General features: G+C 46.3%; 1 protein-coding gene across 5 annotated transcripts in view; it reads left to right on the top strand.

Moving 5' to 3' along the window:
• Positions 1 to 19,885, top strand: part of TNRC18 (trinucleotide repeat containing 18) — a 128,856-nt gene that overhangs the window by 82,883 nt on the left and 26,088 nt on the right. For 4 of the 5 annotated variants that reach the window (XM_060282619.1, XM_060282618.1, XM_060282620.1 and 1 more), the window contains exons 14-18: positions 306 to 434; positions 5,160 to 5,331; positions 6,806 to 7,172; positions 9,188 to 9,460; positions 16,483 to 16,722. In XM_060282619.1, coding sequence (XP_060138602.1) covers positions 306 to 434; positions 5,160 to 5,331; positions 6,806 to 7,172; positions 9,188 to 9,460; positions 16,483 to 16,722 — 1,181 coding nt within the window. The remainder of the gene's footprint in view (positions 1 to 305; positions 435 to 5,159; positions 5,332 to 6,805; positions 7,173 to 9,187; positions 9,461 to 16,482; positions 16,723 to 19,885) is intronic. The other variant, XM_060282621.1, reaches the window with a different exon arrangement.

Below are 19,885 nucleotides of genomic sequence, written 5' to 3'. Positions count from 1 at the left end.
GGTGGTATCTGTATCGGTGTGCTTTGAACTGAGCTTTGCAAAAACGTCGAGAGCAGGGCAGCCGCTTCACGACTCGTGTACGTGGCCTTGAGCGCTCTCCACGTTTTGGATTTGCGGTGGCCTTCCTGGAGGCGTTCGATCTGATCGTAGGGCAGCTTGAGATGTTTGGTGACGGATCTAGGTTTTCTTGAACGGCTTTCGGTGGCCTCCTTCCCATTTCTTTCTCTCTCTCTTTTTGACCACTTATTTTATTTTCATGCTTGTGTCGCTTTTGGTTAACAGCCCAGCGTGTGGTTTCTTTTAAGGGAAAAGCAGGACGAGAAAAGTAGAAGCTTGTCAAGACGAGGCCCAGGAAGGCCCAGGAAGAGGAAGCACGGACCGAGCGCTCTGTCGCCCCCTATGGAGAGAGGGAAGAGGGACAGCAGGAGTGGAAAGTAAGGCGGGACTGTGGGGAGAGCCGTGGGCAGCAGGGTCTCTTCGTCACACACAGAGCAAAGCAGGGGGGGAAGAGAAGTTCTATCGGTAGCAGAACAGCGGAGTAGCACACAAGACAAGGCGGCTTGCTGATTTGTGGGGTCCTGATCCTGGCAATGGCCTCTGCGCACTGTCGCCATTGTAGATCTGTGTAGAAGAAACCTGGGTCTTCCTGGGTCTTGTCCATGGCACTGGTTCTTCTTTTGCTTCCGTCTTCGCTCCCTAGTGGAGGAATTTTTTAAAAATTCCTTCGCCTCTGCTCAGGAGTCTGGGACATATTAGAAGCGCAGCAGCTTTAAGGAATCCTGCTTGGACATGGCGAACCAGGGCTGTTCCTACTTTCCTTGAGTCTGTTGCCAAGACGGAGCCTTAATGGTTCTGCCAAGGGCAGCTCCTGCTCGCTCCCTCTGTCTCTCTCTCCTCCTCTTCCTCTCTTGCTGTCGGTCCAGTGTGTCTTTGCAAATCTCCGTCTCTTTTTAACCCTGTCCACTGTTTGCCTGCTTAGCTGGTTTGGGAAACGGGGAAATTGCTGCTATCTGGAGCTTGTGTAAGGGAGGGTGTTTGATGTGTACAGTGGTCCCTTGGTTCTCAAACTTAATCCATTCCGGAAGTCCGTCCCAAAACCAAAGCGTTCCAAAACCGAGGCGCGCTTTCCCGTAGAAAGTAATGCAAAATGCGTTAATCCGTTCCAGACTTTTAAAAGCAACCTTTAAAACAGAAATTTAAGATGAATTTTGCCACAGCAGGTCTCGTATGAACACAATCCTGGCTCAGAAATATATATAGTTTGTAGCCATTCTGTGCAGATGCAGAAATGGGTACCAAATGCTGAATTAAAACATCTTGAGAATTTATGTACACACACGAAGTTTCTGTAGATTTTCAAAGTTATGGAGGTGTGTACATGCCTGGTGGAATCTTGAAAGTCAGAGCAGGGGTGGTTTGTTTATTTGCAATATTTCTAGACTGCCTTTCAACATCTCGTTGCCTTCCCAATTTCAGTATATGGGGGGGTGGGGTGGAGAGTCCCCCATGCCCCTCCCCTGTGACTAGCAAAAGCCAAATAAACAGAGAATCAGCTGTTTTTGATGGTGCAAGATTATGATTGTTTCATCAGAGAACTTTTAATTGTCGTTTCAAAGCGCCAAGGACATACTGTCCTGGGAGTGGCTGAGCTTAATTATGGATAAGGTCCCTCCAGAATGTCTTGCTGCTCCCTGCTAGCTCAGAATAGAGCTCTGCTGTGCTAAATTTAAGCAGTTGGATTGGAATAACATTTGCAAGAATGTGATTTATTTATTTTCTGCAGAATTTCTTCTGCCTGAGGCACAATTTATTGAATTAGGCTTACCTCTCCTCAGGATTTTTGCTCCTGGGGCGCCCTAAACCAACGCCTCTGGCCAAGCCCCCTGTTCCTTTGCTGCAACAGCTGCCAGCCAGCTAGCTCCCCATTGACAAAATAATTGGGGATTCAAGTAGGTAGCCGTGTTGGTCTGACGCAGTCAAAATATATATAAAAATTGTCCAGTAGCACCTTAGGTAAAGGGACCCCTGACCATTAGGTCCAGTCGCAAACGACTCTGGGGTTGCAGCGCTCATCTCGGTTTACTGGCTGAGGGAGCCGCCGTTTGTCCGCAGACAGCTTCCGGGTAAAGTGGCCAGCATGACTAAGCCAGCATGGAAACGCTGTTTACCTTCCCGCCAGAGCAGTACCTATTTATCTACTTGCACTTTGATGTGCTTTCGAACTGCTAGGTGGGCAGGAGCAGGGACCAAGCAACGGGAGCTCACCCCATCGCGGGGATTTGAACCGCCGACCTTCCGATTGGCAAGCCCTAGGCTCTGAAGAAGTGTGCATGCACACGAAAGCTTATACCCAGAACAAACTTAGTTGGTCTCTAAGGTGCTACTGGACATTTTTTTTAAATAATTGGGGGTTAGCAATGGTCAGCTCTGTGGACCAACACCGGACGGCTGCCAAGAATTCCGGGTCTTGAACCTGGAACTCTGTGGACTTTGGCTTGTGCCCAAGCCTTGGCAGTGCCCCCTTGAGGTGCAGAAGGGAATTTTGCAAGATGCAATTAGATAACCTTGGTATAAAAGCTTAGGAGCCCAGCTTTCTGTCCTTGCCTGACCCAACAGAGCAGGATGTTCACCTTTGCTGGGCTTCGTAACTTTCCTTCAATGGAGCTTGGATGGCCATCTGTCAAGGATACTGTAGCTGAGATTCCTGCATGCCAGGGACTAGGTGGCACTTGGCATTCCTTCCAACTCTGCGGTCCTATGATTCTATAATAATAATAATTTATTATTTATACCCTGCCCATCTGGCTGGGTTTCCCTAGCCACTCTGGGCAGCTTCCAGCAAAATATCAAAATACAATAATTCATCAAAAGTTAAAAGCTTCCCTAAACAGGGCTGCCTTCAGATGTCTTCTAAAAGTCAGATAGTTGTTTATTTCCTTGACAGCTGGTGGGAAGGCGTTCCACAGGGCGGGCACCACCACCGAGAAGGCCCTCTGCCTGGTTACCTGTAACTTTGCTTCTTGCAGGGAGGGAAATGCCAGAAGGCCCTCGGAGCTGGACCTCAGTGTCCGGGCAGAACAATGGGGGTGGAGACGCTCCTTCAGGTTTATCTAGGTATATCTAGGATTCAGTCTGAAGCACTCTCACTAACTCTGGCTCACCCCTCCAGCTCCAGCAATTAGCCAGGAACACACTTGAGCTAGGCTTTGGTGCTGGCTAATCTGCACACACTTTTGGCTTGCCCCCCCTCTCTTTTAATTTATTAAAAGCCTTCCTATAGCCCCAGCTTTCCGTTTTTCAGGACCCAGGGCAGCTTGCAACATGTTAAAAGCGTAATAGAACTTTTTGAAATGTGGTTAGCAGTAGTAACTTTGCAAGAGGGAAGAACAGCAGGCGAAACAGCTGGGAGCGTCCAGCGGATCAGCACCAAGCCATACTGGGCCCAGAGTGGCTGGAAAAAGAAAAAGGCAAGGGGTGAAATCAAAATTGCACGCAAGGGCGCCTTTCTGTGTAACAGCCACAAAAAGTGCTACAAAGCAGGCTCTTCCTCACTGGGGATTTCTAAGTAGAAATGGCACACCCATCTGTCAGGAATGCTTTAGTTGAGGTTCCTGAATTGCAGGGGGTGGGAGTCAATGACCCTTTGGGGGTACCCTCAACTCTCTCTCTCTTTTTTAATAAAAATACTTTATTAAATATTAAACATATTAACAATAAAATCAGCATAATTCAACATAACATAAATCAATGCAAATGAAAAAAATCAATATAACACAAATGCAAACGCAAATCAAAATTATACAAAAAACCAAACTTATTAGAAAAAGTAAAAGAAGAGGGAAAAAGAAAAGAAAGGGGGAAAAAGGAAAAAGAAAGGAGAAAGAAGAAAATACAAGAAATAAAATTACAATAAACTTCCCAACATTTCCATATCGATTCCCTATTATAATGAACATTACTATGCTTTCCCTTATAAACTTATCATTTTATACTTATCTCATTTTATTCTCCTATTCTTACAATTCCAGTGACCTTGTGCGAATTTAATCAAAGCAAATTACCCATCTAGCACTAATACCTTCAGCCCGAAGGTAATCCTCTACATATTTCCATTCTTTTATCCATTTCTGTCTGGGGGTACCCTCAACTCTCTATTTACAGCGGTACCTTGGTTCTCAAACTTAATCCGTTCCAGAAGTCCGTTCCAAAACCAAGGCACGCTTTCCCATAGAAAGTAATGCAAAACGAATCAGTCTGTTCCAGACTTTTCAAAACAACCCCTAAAACAGCAATTGAACATGAATTTTGCTGTCTAATGAGACCATTGATCCATAAAATGAAAGCAACAATCAATGTATTGTACTATAAAATAAATAAGGCAGTATTGTAGAGGATAAAAATTAAAATTACTTCCCCCTCCCTTACCTGCACTGATGATAGCCATTGTTTGGACAGGGGGCTTTTTATCCATTTCCACAGTCACACAATCCATCAGTTGGTAGCTGAACTGCGTTCCAGATGGTGACAAAAAGTAACTAACCTAAAAAGTCTTAAAAACAAAAAACGCAAAATAAATAGCAAAAACAAAAGCGCCAAACTTAATCCATTCCGGAAGTCTGTTTATCTTCCGAAATGTTTGAAAACCAAGCTGCAGCTTCTGATTGGTGCAGGAAACAATAGCCGACAGCCACATCAGACGTTTGGCTTCCGAAAAACATTCAAAAACCGGGACATTTCCGGGTTTTGGGCGTTTGAGGACCAAGGTACCACTTTATATGATTCGATGGCTGTAACAAGACTATATTGACGAGGAGATGATCTTTGCGATCAAGTAAGACAAAATACCGTTGCAATTGCAAAGTGTGAATTTCACCAAGGGGTTCCTCCCAACTCAACTATTCATTGCTTTTGCCCTCAACTTTGCAGAAACACAGAGCGACGTCTCCCAGGACTTCCCATCGCGCCGGAGGTACCAAATGTCGCAAATAACCGCCACACCTTTGCTTTTAGGAACTCTCTAGCCACAGCCCTTCCGTCACGCTTACTGGTCGCCACCAAAGTGCCAGATTGCAAGGGGGATCTGCAGTTTGTCTCCCGTGACCCTGCGAGGGAAGCTAAAGGGAGGTCCGGTCACCAAATATTTTCTCTCTGGCTTCCAGGCTGAGCAAATCCTTGCTGCTCTCCGAAGACTCTGAGGCTGGCGAAGGAACCAGGAAAAGGCACAGGGGCCTCCTTCTCGAAGAGGACGATGCAGAGAGCAGGAGCGGGAAGCTGAGAGGACGGAATCGCAGCTGGGATGAGCAGGACATGCTGGCAAACTTCTCCAGCGAGGTTGGCAGTTAATAATTTTTTATTATTATTTACACCCCGTCTATCTGTCTCAATTGCCTCAGCCACTCTGGGTTGCTTCCCGCAAATATACCAACAAAAAGCCAAACAATTAAAAAAATTCCTGATTCAGGGCTGCCTTCAGATGTCTTCTAAAAATCAGATAGATGTTTCTTTCCTTGACATCTGATGGGAGGGCGTTCCACAGGGCGGGTGCCACCACTGAGAAGGCCCTCTGCCTGCTTCCCTGCAACCTCACATCACATTGAGGGAACTGCCAGAAGGCCCTTGGCACTGGACCTCAGTGTCCGGGCTGAACGATGGGGGTGGAGATGATCCTTCAGGTATACTGGGCTGAGGCCATTTAGGGATTTAAAGGTCAGCACTCCCTTCTGCGCATTTCCCAATTTTGCCTCGCAGAATAGGCTCCTGCTTTCCCAGATCTACATGACAGGGCTGGCCCAAGGCATTGTGCTACCCGAGGCAACGGGAAGTTTCTTCTCCACCTGGTTCGTTCCATGTCCGGATTTGCACCCGAGTAACAGCACTGGTGACCGAGCAGCATCTTCCCGTTGAGGCCAGCATGGCCAAGGCACCTCTGTCCTCCCAGGCCCTCCTCTCCGCTGCTTCCTGACTCCCGACACCTGCTGCTTGAGGCAGCCACCTCAGTCTGCCTAACATTAGGGCTGGGGCGATCAGTGGGGCTTCCAAATGGTGTTGGGGAATCCTGGGGCTCCTGAGAAAGCGTCCAATGGTGGACGAGGCGCCCAGGGATGGAAAGAAGAAAGAGGCCTGTCCAAAGAAGAATGGAGAATGAAGATGATGGACTATGCGGAGATGGCAAAGGCTGACTGGGAAGATCAGGCACCAAGAGGATAACAAATTCCACAAAGAATGACCTAGCTTTATATTATATTATATTAAAGAACCCTGTAAAAATCTAAAAACGTTAGCAGGATTGACATAGCACTTAAAATAACAAAGGATAAAACTGAAGTATAATAATTTGGATAGGTGCAATCGGATGCAGTTAAAAAAGGAAGATAAATTTTGGAAGCCAAGGGAAGGGTGGAGGGAAGTCTGGGGGTTCAGGGAACTCCATAAAGGTACTGATATGGACTCTGGTTTAATGTAAACGTGTGTGCGTGCGTGTGTGCGTGTGTGCAAAAGATTGTTTTTTCTTTTTGAAACTTTGGGAAATTTTTCTTTTAAAAAAAGCAAACAAAAAAACCCCCAAATGGTGGACAAGGCTCCTTGCTGACCATTACCAATCTTCCTTGGCGAAGTGTAGATGTTCTCAGGCCATGTGGGTTTTTGGCAAGGTCCAGTAGGAGTGTCCGGTGCCACACATGCGCCGTGCCCAAGTCCATGCCCCCAAATTCCTTGTGATGCTCTTAGGTCCCAGAAGGGCGAACCGGAGACGTCTGTGCCACGAATTCACCCGTGCCCCGTTGCGTTTCCTCCTTTCCCCCCGCAGCTAAAGATTAAGAAGAAGAAGCTGGCGTCCGAGCAGGAGCAGCTGGTGAGCAAGCTTGACAAAGCACTCTCCCTCGGCAGGCACAGCAAGCTGAAATCTCCTTTTAAGTTTGCCGACGGCTCCGCGGGGAGGCCGAGAAATGGCGGCTGTTATGGCGGCAGATATGCGTCTCCGCACGAGGCCTTGTTCGGCAGGGACGACAAGAGGAGCTTGGCCGAAACGCTGAGCTACTCGCTGAAAGACCCCAAAGAAGGTAAAAACAAAATGGCTGCCAAAATAAAGAAGATGGAGGTGGGGCTAAAGCTCAAGGGTCACCTGAAGGCATCCATTTCATCAGCAATATCCGAAGCGAGCAGTTATTCGTACAGTAAGTAACTTGGTTATTTCTGCTCTTCCTCAGCTGTTGCGTTTCTGGTGGGCTTTGTAAAGGTTTAATCCTGCTTCATCCAACCTGCTGCCCTCTGGATGTTTTTGGACTGCCGCCCTCTTGATCCATGATGGGAGCTGGAGTCCGTCAGCCTTTGGAGGGCACCAGGCTGGGGAATATTGGATCAACTTCTGTAGGCTCATAGTGGCAGCGAAGGAGTCCTGCTTCACCACGGGGGTGTGGGCAAATAGATCGAGGGACGATCAGAGCAGAGGGATCATGGGAAGAAGTTTCATCAGGATGTCAGATGGATTTCCGTTCAGCATTTTGCACGCTGGAGAGATCTTTGAATGGCGATCGGCCGCCATCTTGCCTCTGGATCCCCACTAATGGGGAACCGTGGTGGGAGAGGAAGGCTGCGTGCTCCTCAGAGCATGGTGGGGAGGGCGAGAGAGATCTTTAGGCTGATCCCGCAGTCCGTGCTGCGTGGCTTGCCTCTTCCGCTGGGGCGAGGGACCAACGGCTCTCCAAATGCCATTGGACTCCAGCTCCCAGCAGCTCCAGCCACGCAGGGCCCAACAGTGACAGGGCAGAATTTTGGGGAAGGATGCCTGGCAAAGAGGACAAGGAACAGATTCTCTCCCTCTCTCATAACCCTGGAACATTCAACGAAGCTGAACGTTGGAAGATTCAGGATAGAGGAAAGGAAGTCTTTCCTCATGCAGTACCGATGGCTACTAGCCACTGGCTGGAAACCATGGGAGGGGAGAGTTGGTCTTGTGTTCGAATCCTGCTTGCAGGTTACCCACAGGCACCTGCTTGGCCACTGTGAGAACAAGATGCTGGACGAACGAGATGGGCCAGGGTCCTGCTCCAGCAAGTACATCTTCTGATGTACTTCATATTGAGAAATGATGGGCATTGGAGTCCCACGATGGCAGGGCCACGAAATCCCGATGGCTGCCCTTGTGAATTCTGTAGGCTCTTCTTCTACAGTGGAACCTCAGTTGTTGAACATCATCCGTTCCGGAAGACCATTCGACTTCCGAAATGTTCGACAACTGAGGATCAAAGGGCTGTCGGCAAAACCCATTGAAAAAATGGAGAAACGCACCTCAGAAGTCGTTCGACTTCCGAAGATCGTTCGAAAACGGATGCATTCACTTTTGGGTTGTTGGTGTTTGGCTTCCGAATTGTTTGGCTTCCGAAGCGCTCGACAACCGAGGTTCCACTTTATAGGTGAAGGAGAAGTTCCTTGCTTACAAGTATACTGCCTAGACATTCAAATACAGTGGTGCCTCGCTTAACGAATGCCCTGCTTAACGAAATTTCCGCTTAACGAAAGGTTTTTTCTAGCAGAGGTTGCTAGACGAATTGTCTAGTGAATCGCGGTTTCCCATAGGAATGCATTGAAATTCAATTAATGTGTTCCTATGGGCAATTTTTTTTAAAAAAAAATTCAATGCATTCCTATGGGATTCGCTAGACGAATTTTTCGTTATAAGAAAAGACCTGTGGAATGAATTAAATTCGTCTAGCGAGGCACCACTGTATTGCTGGGCTGGGGCAGTTGCCTCTTCAAACTCTGTGAATCCCACACCATTCCAGTACTGCCATGTGAATTGTTTGAGAAAATGGCGCCGTGTCTCCCCACATTGGCGCCATTGACCACCATTTCCACGTGAAAGAACCATGCAGTGTCCCCACGTGGTGGTTTTTCATGGAAATTCCTTGAACGGTGTGGGATCCAGTTGTGTGTAGCCTCAACACAACTCCCTCAGTAATCTAGGCCCTGAGGAACATTTTGCTTCACACCCGCAACGGATAGGTAGTCAGGTTCTCCTTCCCTTCTCCAATGGCATGCAGCCAAACTGAAGCTAGGAATAATAATAATAATAATAATAATAATAATAATAATAATAATAATCGGGGCAGCTGGTGGGTACCTCCCCCCCTGCAAATTATTCTGTCACCTTGTTTTGAACACCCAACCAAAATAATTACGTTGGCTGCAGATACAGACTCTGAGGAAGATGACGGATCCCTGAAGGACGAGTGGTCTTCTCATGGCTCCAGAACGAGACCCCCCAGCCTGTACGGTGTGGTGGCCCCCAAGAGCGGCCGGATGGCCGGAGGCGGCCTCAGGGCGGCAGCCAAGAAGGGCATCTGTGCCGCCAGAACTCTCAAATCTAAACTGGCCACCACGGCAAGCAGGAGGCCGCAGTTTTGCTTGCTGCCCGGAGAGGGGTCTTCCTTCAGCGATTCTTCAGAGGACTCGTTCGATCAAGGTTACTAGATTATAACAAACCAAACCAAGTGTCCGTGTTTGAGTGAATGAGGGGCAGTAGGGAGCGGGGCTCCGACCGACCATCTTGGTCTTCATGGTAGTTTCGTTGGTATTCTTTTTTTAAAAAAACAACATCATCTGCTTGTGCCACTAGCTCTTATTGTTATTGCAGCGGTTCCTTGGTTCTCAAACTTAATCTGTTGCAGATGTCGGTTCCCAAACCAAAGCGTTCCAAAACCAAGACACGCTTTCCCATGGAAAGTAATGCAAAATGGATTAATCCATTCCAGGCTTTTAAAAACAACCCCTAAAACAGCAATTGAACATGGATTTTACTGTCATAACGAGAGCATGGATCCATAAAATGAAAGCAGTCAACAATGTACTGCAGTCACACAATCAATCAATCAATCACAGTCGCAAAAGCAAAACAAAAAGAGCCGCAAAAACAACAACAACACGCATAATAAATAGCAGACAGACCTCAGCGTAACGCTCAAAATGGAAGTGTGGCACTCAAAACGGAGCACGTTCGGCTTCCGAAAAAAGTTTGCATACCGGAGCACTTACTTCCGGGTTTGCAGTGTTTGGTTTCCAAGTGGTTTGAGTACCAAGGCGTTTGGGAACCAAGGGACCACTGTATTTTCTTACTGACTCGCTCTTCTAAGAGCTCTAAGATCACCTGGAGCGTTTGGTCTTTGCTGTCCACCCCGACCCTTCCCAAATCTCTTTCTTTCCTTTTCTTTAACCCTCCATCTCTGGCCACCATCGCTGTTGTTGTGTGTGGTTCGTTCTTCTTTTCTTCCCTCCCCCGCCCCCGAATTTCATCTTTTTTCTTTCTTTCTTTTTGCATGTGTTAGAGGTCTCGGGAGGAGGTTTGTAACTTAGATGCCATGTTGTGCGGGAGTTGCCCCCCTTGATGTCTGTACTGCAATTTGGTACCAAGCTTTTTATTAAAAGTATCTAGTTTGTATTTAACTAAACCAGTCTGCCTCGTCTCTCTTGCTGCATCTCTCGCTTGCTGCTGCTTCGCCCCATTTCGCTGTCCCCTCATCGCTCCCAAAGATTGTGGTGTTCTTTGTATTATTCAAATATCCCTGGCTTGCAGATTCTCTTAAGGTGCTTTGTTTTCCAGGAGGAAAAAGCACATTATGTATCGATCTCTTCCCCCCACCCACCCACCCACCCAAACATAGCTTGTCATGTTCTGCAAATTCACTTTTATAAAGGAAGAAAGACGTAGCTTGGAAAAAGAAAAAGAAATGATTAAGCTTAGTAATTTTTGCTTCTAAAAATGGCTTAATTCTATAAAATGAAACCTGTTTTTCTTTGTCAGTTCCAATTGGGCTCAAATAATTTAAAGGCTTCCCTCCACCCCTATTAATTCTGCTTTAAATATATATATAAAAAGCAGGTTGTGAATATTTCAGACCTTGCAACAAATGTACAGGAGCAAAGGAATTACTGTACTTAATATGAGATCAGTGTAGAGGGAGAGATTTGAATGCAATGCCTTGGGGGGGAAACAGCAGTTTTATTAGTGCCCTTTGCCCCTTGGCAAAGAGGTGGAGGGTTGGGGGAGAGAGAGAGAGAGAGAGAGAGAGAGAGAGAGAGAGAGAGAGAGAGAGAGAGAGAGAGAGAGAGGAAGGAAGGAAGGAAGGAAGGAAGGAAGGAAGGAAGGAAGGAAGGAAGGAAGGAAGGAAGGAAGGAAGGAAGGAAAGAAAAAGGGGCAAAAGGGGCAGAAGGAGAAATGCTTGGGACTAGGCCGCTAGACCACAAGCGTCCTTGCCCCCTCTTCTTCCCGATTTTAGAGCAACTCATTCAATAATTGTAACAGGGAAAGGTCATTGGAACGAGACCTCAAATTTGGATCCTGCAAGGACCAGCAAGAGGGGAGAGGGAGATATGGAATCCAGCTGTTACCTTCAAAGTAAAGACTTTACCTGATGAGCTGGGTTCGAATCCTACTTGTGGTCATTGAGGGACTATTTATGGTGATGGATCTTCCTTTTAATCCAGTTCTGCTGCCTCCCCCACCCCCCAACCCTCCAGTCCAAGTATGCTCACTTCTGGAATAGAAAACCATAAAATGGGATTGCATAAACATGAAATCAATGGCAGCGTTGAAGAACCATAATAATTTTTAAAAGCATTTGAGAGAAACAATGGAACCCGAGGGGGAGGGCTTTCCAGTAAAGATCTCTAGCATAACTTCTATTAAGCTGCAATCCTGTGGACACTTACCTGAAAGTAAGCACCACTGACTACAAGGGGAATGACTTTAAAGTAGGTGTGCCTTCGCTCGCCCTGTAAATGTGCCTTCCTGGTTTAGAACTAGCCTGTCTCCTTGCCCCATAAGCTGTATTTCTGCAAGGCTTTTTAAAGTAAACATAGACCCTTGATGAAACGTATTCCTTCCTTTTTAAAAAAGAAATTTAGTTTAACCTTTGCCCTGGAGGATCATATGGAGAATTTCCTCTAAAGCAGGCACCCCCAAACTCAGCCCTCCAGATGTTTTGGAACTACAACTCCCACCATCCCTAGCTAACAGGACCAGCGGTCAGGGATGATGGGAGTTGTAGTCCCAAAACATCTGGAGGGCCGGGTTTGGGGGTGCCTGCTCTAAAGTGTCAAAAAAATAATAACACTTCCCTGTTTTCTTTTTACGTCTTTGCCCCCCAACGTCTTCCTGGCTAGGGTTTTGGGGGGAACAAGAGATGGAAGAGAGAGGACTCCCCGCTACCACCAAAATAACAAGAATAATAAAAATTACGTGTTTATTTGGTGATGAAAACAGAACTCGGGAAATGTGCATTATTGGCATAATCTTGGTGGGGAGGGGAGGGAGGGGAGAGCGTTTTTTGACCTTTACGACGAGGGATATTTGGGTAATGGCGTTTCTAATGGCTTTCCTTGATTTTACTAAAAATTAACCTCAGCTTTTCTAGCCTTGCTTGCTTTCTCCTTGCAGCTGCTTGGCCAGCCCCTCCGCCCCTGACCCCTACCCATGATGCTTTTCATGTCTCTGTCGGTCCCTCGCGTTTGTTCTCGCACTCCGCTCAAGAGGCAAAGCGATTGGCTTGGAGCAGGGCAGGCTCTCTGCAGCGAAAGGTCCCTAAGCATGAACCCCAGCCTTGTTATGTAGGTAGGCAAAAAACACTTTTGTTCCCCCTTTTGACGTCCTCTTTGAACCTCGGCAGCCTCGTGGTCATTTGGGTTATTGATGACAAAAAGCTGGAATTTTCTGGTTCTCCCCTTCTCTTCCTTAAAAAGTTAAGCGTGCCCATTTCGATTGCCGCAAGGAACTTTTACGAACGGCCAGCTGTTTCTTGCTGAGGGCTCCAGAAAAAGCGACACTTTTTTGGGGGGGGCGGATTATAATGTGGTGCGAACGTTTCCACCCTACGCAACACGAGAACGGAGATTCTTACATTAGGAAGAACTTCCTGACAGTAAGAGCTGTTCGACAGTGGAATTTGCTGCCAAGAAGTGTGGTGGAGTCTCCTTCTTTGGAGGTCTTTAAGCAGAGGCTTGACAGCCATATGTCAAGAATGCTTTGATGGTGTTTCCTGCTTGGCAGGGGGTTGGACTGGATGGCCCTTGTGGTCTCTTCCAAATCTATGGTTCTATGTTTTTCGGGAACAAAGAATATCCCTTGAGGGAAAACACAAGACCTCCTTTGCCGGCCTTGTTTTCTACCCCCTCGGAAGTTTCCTACTAACCAACGCACAAAAATTGAGTGAGGATTCCTCTCTCCCCGCCCTTTGAACGAGAAGTAGGCCATTGTCCTAAAAAAGATGAACTCCAGTAGCGCCGACTTATTCGCTTGAAAAGTAGGTTGATGCCTGCAAGGCGGAAACTCAGCTTCTCGCAGAGGAATCATAGAATTGTGGAGGTGGAAGATACACCAAGGGTCATCTAGTCCACCCCCTGCAATGCCCGATGTGGGACTCGAATGCACAACCCAATGAGCTTCACCATGGCCAAGTGGGGGAGATTGGAACCCTGGTCTCTCCCAGGCCCTGGTCCGACCCTCTAACCTCCGCACCACACTTGCTTGTAATTATTATATTCTAGTAAATATTACATCACCCCTAGAGACAATATAATAATAGCAATGCCACCATATGAAACAGAATTAATAATATATTAACAGTGGTGATTGATTATTATTATTATTGCCGCTAATGGAAAGTCTATTTCTGGAGTCGGCAGTATATAAACGCAAACGGAAAAATAACGGAGGCTTGTTATGCCTTCTGCAAATGCGTGTAAGCTGTGAAACGAAAACCCCAAAGTTACTGGAATTTGGACAGGCCAATTTAAATCCAGATGTGGAGGACCCCATAGCTGTCTAACGTCTGCCTGCCCTTAGCCAGCTTTGTGCACCGCAAGTCTGCTTGGCTCTGTGATGAAACCGTCTTGGCTGCGATATCGATGCCAAATTAATTTTCTGTGTGCATTGCTCTTCCTCCGCTCCCCTCATCCCGCACCCCTTGTTGCATTTATGTGGTGACTTAACAAATGTCTGTCTGTCGCTTAACCAAACTTTTGCTTCCCTTATTTTTGCCGCTCTCTTAAGCGACTTTGAGCACATCTATGTGTTACGTTGACTTTTTAGCTTATCTTACAGTGGCTCTTAGCTGCCCTGAGGATCCTTTTCAGGGTATGAGGCTGCCGGCCACTTACAGGAGATGCTGTAGCCGTGGGTTGGGATAGATGGCCTTTGGGGGTCCCCTTTCCAACTCTGGTTCCTATTTTAGAATGCGAAGGTGGGATATAAATAACAAAAGTAGATCGACTTTCAGGATACTTCCATAAAAGTTTTAGGCCACTCACTTAGCAATCCAGTGTGTGTGTGTGGGGGGGGGGGGCCTTACTAAAATAAACTCCCAATTTGTAAGATTTGAAATCCACACTAAGTGAGCAGTTTTGGAGGTGCAGCTGTCCTGTTAGCTTTCGGCAGCAGCTAAGTAACTCAATGCAGGTCACTTGCAACTTGCGCAGGGGTTACAATTTAAATCACTGGTCATTAAGACTTGATTTAAATCTTCTTTTTTTACAGAAAGATTCATTCTTGCTGGTATAATCTTAATATATACAACCAGATGAAGGTTTCATTTTTGGAATAATAAATTTTCAGAGTAGTTTTTACAGTTCTGTCAAAAATTCCTGATGTGGTTATACTATTAGAAATACATAGACAGATAATTGTGAAATTATTGTGAGGTTTAATAAGTTAACTGTTTCCATTTGGACAAACTTTTCTGCTGTTCTTTATTGGAAGGAGGAAAAATAACCATCTCCTTAATAACAATTTATTTAACTGAAACAATAACATTATAACATATGTATCCATGTTTGTTAACTGATGTGGTTAAACAATTAAAAAAAACCTTAGACTGAGCTTTAGCACTCATGAAAAACTGAAAACAAATCCTTATTTACAATAGCCTTTGGACGAGAATGTAACTTAAATAGAAAACTATCTTTAGAAATTTTTTCCTCCAAAAGTATTTTATTTCATTTTAAAAATCCAATTTAATTTTTTTTAAATATCTGTTTTTTAAACATTTATTTTTTGTTTGGGGGGGATAATAATGGGGAAGAGCTGTTTCTAGTAGGTCCCCATTTTGGGCAGTTGCCCAGGGTGAAAAGCTTCACCCTGCTATATTTTTCCTGGGGTGAGGGGAGAGAGAGGATGAAAGTTTGCAAGGCTAGAAGGTTTAGCACAACTTTCATCTGCTCAGTTGTGTATAATGTATCAGAAACCCATTAGTACTGGGGACCCTCGGTCACCCTTTCCCCCCAATCCCTTGCCAAATAGGTTGCAAATTTGCATCTTGAAAATGGGGATACCAGAACTCTTCCATTATAGCCTTTGCCTTTAACAAAAGTGTAGTAGCGGTTGAAATTAGTAGTCAGAAGTCCTGCGCTTTTCCATATTCTGCATCAAGAAAAGCTGGTTACTGAGTCTTTCTGCATTGGTGCGCAATCGCAGAATATGCACATCCTTGCAATGGCTCCCATTTTAATGACTCGATAAGCTCAGTTTCTTTTTTGGGGAGTGGGAGATGAAGACAGGTGCTGTGCAGGCGGTGACGGGAACACCTGGGGTTTGCAGGAGTTAAGCGTCAACTGGGGACACTTAATGTCAACTGGGGACACTTAAGGAATTTGATTTTTGTGAACTCCCAATACAAACCGACTTGCTCTCCACCGCCTGGACTAACCTGTAGATCGGGACACAGATATCCTTTGGGATTTCACACCTTTTGCAGATTTAGCAATGCTAAATGTATTGCGGTGCATTCAGAAATACGTACAGTGGTACCTCTACTGACGAATAACTCTACTTACGAATGTTTCTACTTACGAATGGAGCTCCGTCCGCCATCTTGGATGCGGTTTGGATAGGATTTTTTCTACTTACGAATTTTTAGATAGGGTTGCTTCGACTTACGAATTTTTTCTCCCAATGCATTCCTATGGGATTCGACTTACAATTTTTTTTCTACTTACGAATGTGCGTTCGGAACGCATTAAATTCGTAAGTAGAGGAACCACTGTACTTTGGGATGGAATGTGATTGCAAATGGGTTTTGCGAGGAAACTTCTATTCGAAGATGGGTATTTAAATGCAAATCTTCAAGTGGATTTTTAAAAAGTCACACGGATGTGGGGATAGCTGTGGGGAGCAGACGTAAAAGTGACGCGGGTTGGAAATGCTGATATGCCCACCTCTAGGTGTAGCCCTCATTTTGTTGCCCCTGTTAAATTCTGGGGGGGGGGCAGTGTTAGCCCAGAGTTGTTGGCCTTCTCTTGCCCTATAACTCCTCGCGAGTCTCCCCTCTTCCAGCAAAGGCCCCTGAGCTTCCAAGGAGGCAAAGCAAACAACCCAACCCTGAACCTTGTGTTGGCTGAGAGCTTGCATGATGGGTGGCTGCCATGATCTGCTGAGATTGAGAGGCTGCTTAGCTGCGCCACGCTTCAGATTTGTAATGGCATCTTATCTTCTCCCAGATTCTAGCTCGGAAGAGGAGGAGGAGGAAGAGGAGGAGGAGGAGGAGGAAGCGGGGGACTATGGAGTGGGGAGCAGCGCCAGGCTTTCGTCCCCCGCCTTGGATGAGAGCGGCTTGGGGCTTCTGGCGAGGTTTGCGGCCAGCGCCCTGCCCAGCCCCATTATCCCACCCTCTCTTTCCATCGTCCAGCTGGAAGCCAAGCAAAAAGCCAAGAAGAAGGAAGAGAGGCAGAGCTTGATGGGTGAGTTTGCATTGATGGGTCAGGCTCAGTTCTGGCACTCAGAACGGATCCCTGCGCTCTGCAGAAGCTCAGAGGCACTGCACACTTCAGCTCTAAGCATCTGTATGTCTTTTGCACTGCGCTCTGGGTGTTGGGTTCAGGTTCCTAGGAGACAGGCACCCACAAATTCGACCCTCCAGATGTTTTGGGACTACAATTCCCATCATCCCTGACCACTGGTCCTGTTAGCTAGGGATCATGGGAGTTGTAGTCCCAAAACATCTGGAGGGCGAGTTTAGGGATGCCTGCTAGAACACAAAACAGAACCCACAAGTTAGAAATTTGTTCTTCTTCCAACCTAATAATAATAATAATAATAATAATAATAATAATAATAATAATATATTCATATCCTGCCCACCTGGCTGGGTTTCCCCAGCCACTCTGGGTGGCTCCCAACAAAGGAAATCAACAACTATCTGACTTTTAGAAGGCATCTGAACTTCCCTGTTTAGGGAAGTTTTTAATGTTTGATGTTTTATCATGTTTTTAAATATTCTGACATCTGATGGGAGGGCGTTCCACAGGGCGGGTGCCACTACCGAGAAGGCCCTCTGCCTGGTTCCCTGTAACCTCACTTCTCACAGTGAGGGAACCACCAGAAGGCCCTTGGCGCTGGAACTCAGTGTCTGGGCTGGACAATGGGGGTGGAGACGCTCCTTCATGTATTCTGGGCCAAGGCCATTTAGGGCTTTCAAGGTCAGCACCAACACTTTGAATTGCCCTCAGAAACTTACTGGGATCCAATGTAGGTCTTTAAAGGACTGGTGTTATATGGTCTTTGTAGCCACCAGTCTAGCTGCTGCATTCTGGACTAGCTGTAACTTCTGGGTCACCGCCCCACGTAGATAGTCCAAGCAGGAGATAACCAGAGCATGCACCACTCTGGTGAGACAGTCTGTGGGCAGGTAGGGTCTCAGCCTGCGTACCAGATGGAGCTGATAGACAGCTGCCCTGGACAGCTCCTCCATGGACAGGTGTGATTCCAACATGACCCCCAGGCTACGCACCTGGTCCTTCAGGGGCACAGTTGCCCCATTCAGGACCAGGGAGTCCTCCACCCACACCCACCCCTTGTCCCCCCAAAAAACAGTACTTCTGTCTTGTCAGGATTCAACCTCAATCTCTTAGCCACCATCCATCCTCCAACCGCCTCCAGGCACTCACACAGAACATTCACCACCTTCACTGGTTCTGATTTGAAAGAGAGGTAGAGGTTGGCTGGACAGAATGACCTTCATTTGGCCAACCAGGACCTCCAGTTAAAGAGGGTGGGAGGAAGCCCTTCAAGAAATCCTGCTGCCAGTCAGAGGAAGGCTCAGGCCAGTGGTCTGACCCAGGGCAGGGCAGGTTCCCACATTAACCTACCCTGGTTTAAAGGTAAAGGTATCCATGACCATTAGGTCCAGTCGCGGACGACTCTTGGCTCTATAGGCCCAAGGGAGCTGGCGTTTGTCCGCAGACAGCTTCCATGTCATGTGCTAGCATGACTTAAGCCGCTTCTGGCGAACCAGAGCAGCACACGGAAACGCCATTTACCTTCCCGCTGTAGCGGTACCTATTTATCTACTTGCACTTTGATGTGCTTTCGAACTGCTAGGTGGGCAGGAGCTGGGACCGAGCAACGGGAGCTCACCCCATCACAGGGATTCGAACCGCCGACCTTCTGATCAGCAAGCCCAAGAGGCTCAGTGGTTTAGACCACAGCGCTACCCGCGTCCCTTATCCTGGTTTAGGGCTACGCAAAAGTCCGGGGATGAATCCTGGGACATGGGAGCTGGGCTGGAGAGGCGGCCCCATCTGGCAACAGCTTACCACCGCCTGTCTGGGGCTTCCTGCATGAATAATGGAAATTTCGCTTTTTCAAATTCCCTCGTGTGCCCATGGCTGGATAAGTCCCCCCAGGGCAACATCTCTCGAAGGCAGGCAGCTCTGCTAAAAGGCTCCATTTATAAACCCCCTTTATTAATATGTATTAAATGATAATGAAATTATAGCGGGATTTGGAATGGGAAAGGGCGCCTGCCTTATTTTTAGCCTCTCGCTTCTTCTATCGGCTCTATCTTTGCACATCTCTTGCAATCGCACCTCCCTCTGTTGCAAGGAGATAGAAACCTGGGTTTGGTTTGAGGTGCTTTCCTGTGGCACCTCAATGTCCCCCAAAGGTATACAGGTGTGTCAAAGGCCTTAAAGGGGGATTAAAGGGGGATGGAGGAGGAGGTTGTGGGTGCAAGGGGGTCTTTCCTCCTCCTCCTTTTCCAGCTGCTCCATTCTGTTCTCCATTCTGTCCCTGGTTTTCAGTTTCCTTCATCTCAACACTCAGGTCAACATTCAATAACCACAGGGCAATAACCCAGGGCCATTTCAGGGGTAATTAGAATGATTATCGAATGTATTTCTGTCCTTCCTTTCTCTCAAGTTCCAGGTGGCCCCTACAACATTAAGGACTGTCAAATTTTTCACTTTCAAATTGCAAAAGTGAGGGGTGCTAAAAAGTTGGGACATGACTTGGGAATTCATAGTATATTTTGGTTATATTAATGTAAGTTAGTCTTGCTTGGAAAGTAATGCATGTAAAATTCCACAGAAATCATTAAAAACGATTGCCAAGTGCTTGAAGTTATATATTATTAATATTATCAACATATTATTAAACTATATTAAACTACCAATGTATTATTAAACTATATTGAACTATACTGAAGGACAGCTAGAGATGGTTGTAAAAAGAGATTGTTGTTGTTATTATTATTATTTATTTTTTGAAATACAACTGCATTATCATTCCATTATCCACATGTTAAAATCCATCTAAATTGTCCATAGTCGTCGTTACCTTACAAGTGTGATTAAAATCCTACTAATGTTTTCATCTGCTTATAATGGTTTCCTAAGTAAATTATAAATTTCCCCCATTCTTTTTTAAAGCTCTTGTCCTCTTAGTTCCTGAGCCTTCCAGTTAATTTTGCCATTTCAGCATAGTCCATCAACTATTATTTTGAATTCAGCAAAGGCATCCATCTCCTTGTGTTGGAAATACCCCATTTCTGAATGGTTTTTTAAAAAAGATTTTGGATACAGCAGTGATGTATAAATGGACTTACCATAATTGTGCAAGGGAAAA

This window comes from Zootoca vivipara, chromosome 14 (genome assembly GCF_963506605.1).
Source record: "Zootoca vivipara chromosome 14, rZooViv1.1, whole genome shotgun sequence".
In the NCBI taxonomy this organism is placed as follows: domain Eukaryota; kingdom Metazoa; phylum Chordata; class Lepidosauria; order Squamata; family Lacertidae; genus Zootoca; species Zootoca vivipara.
Note: the sequence above shows the minus strand (reverse complement) of the source record. Positions and strands in the feature narration are given on the sequence as shown.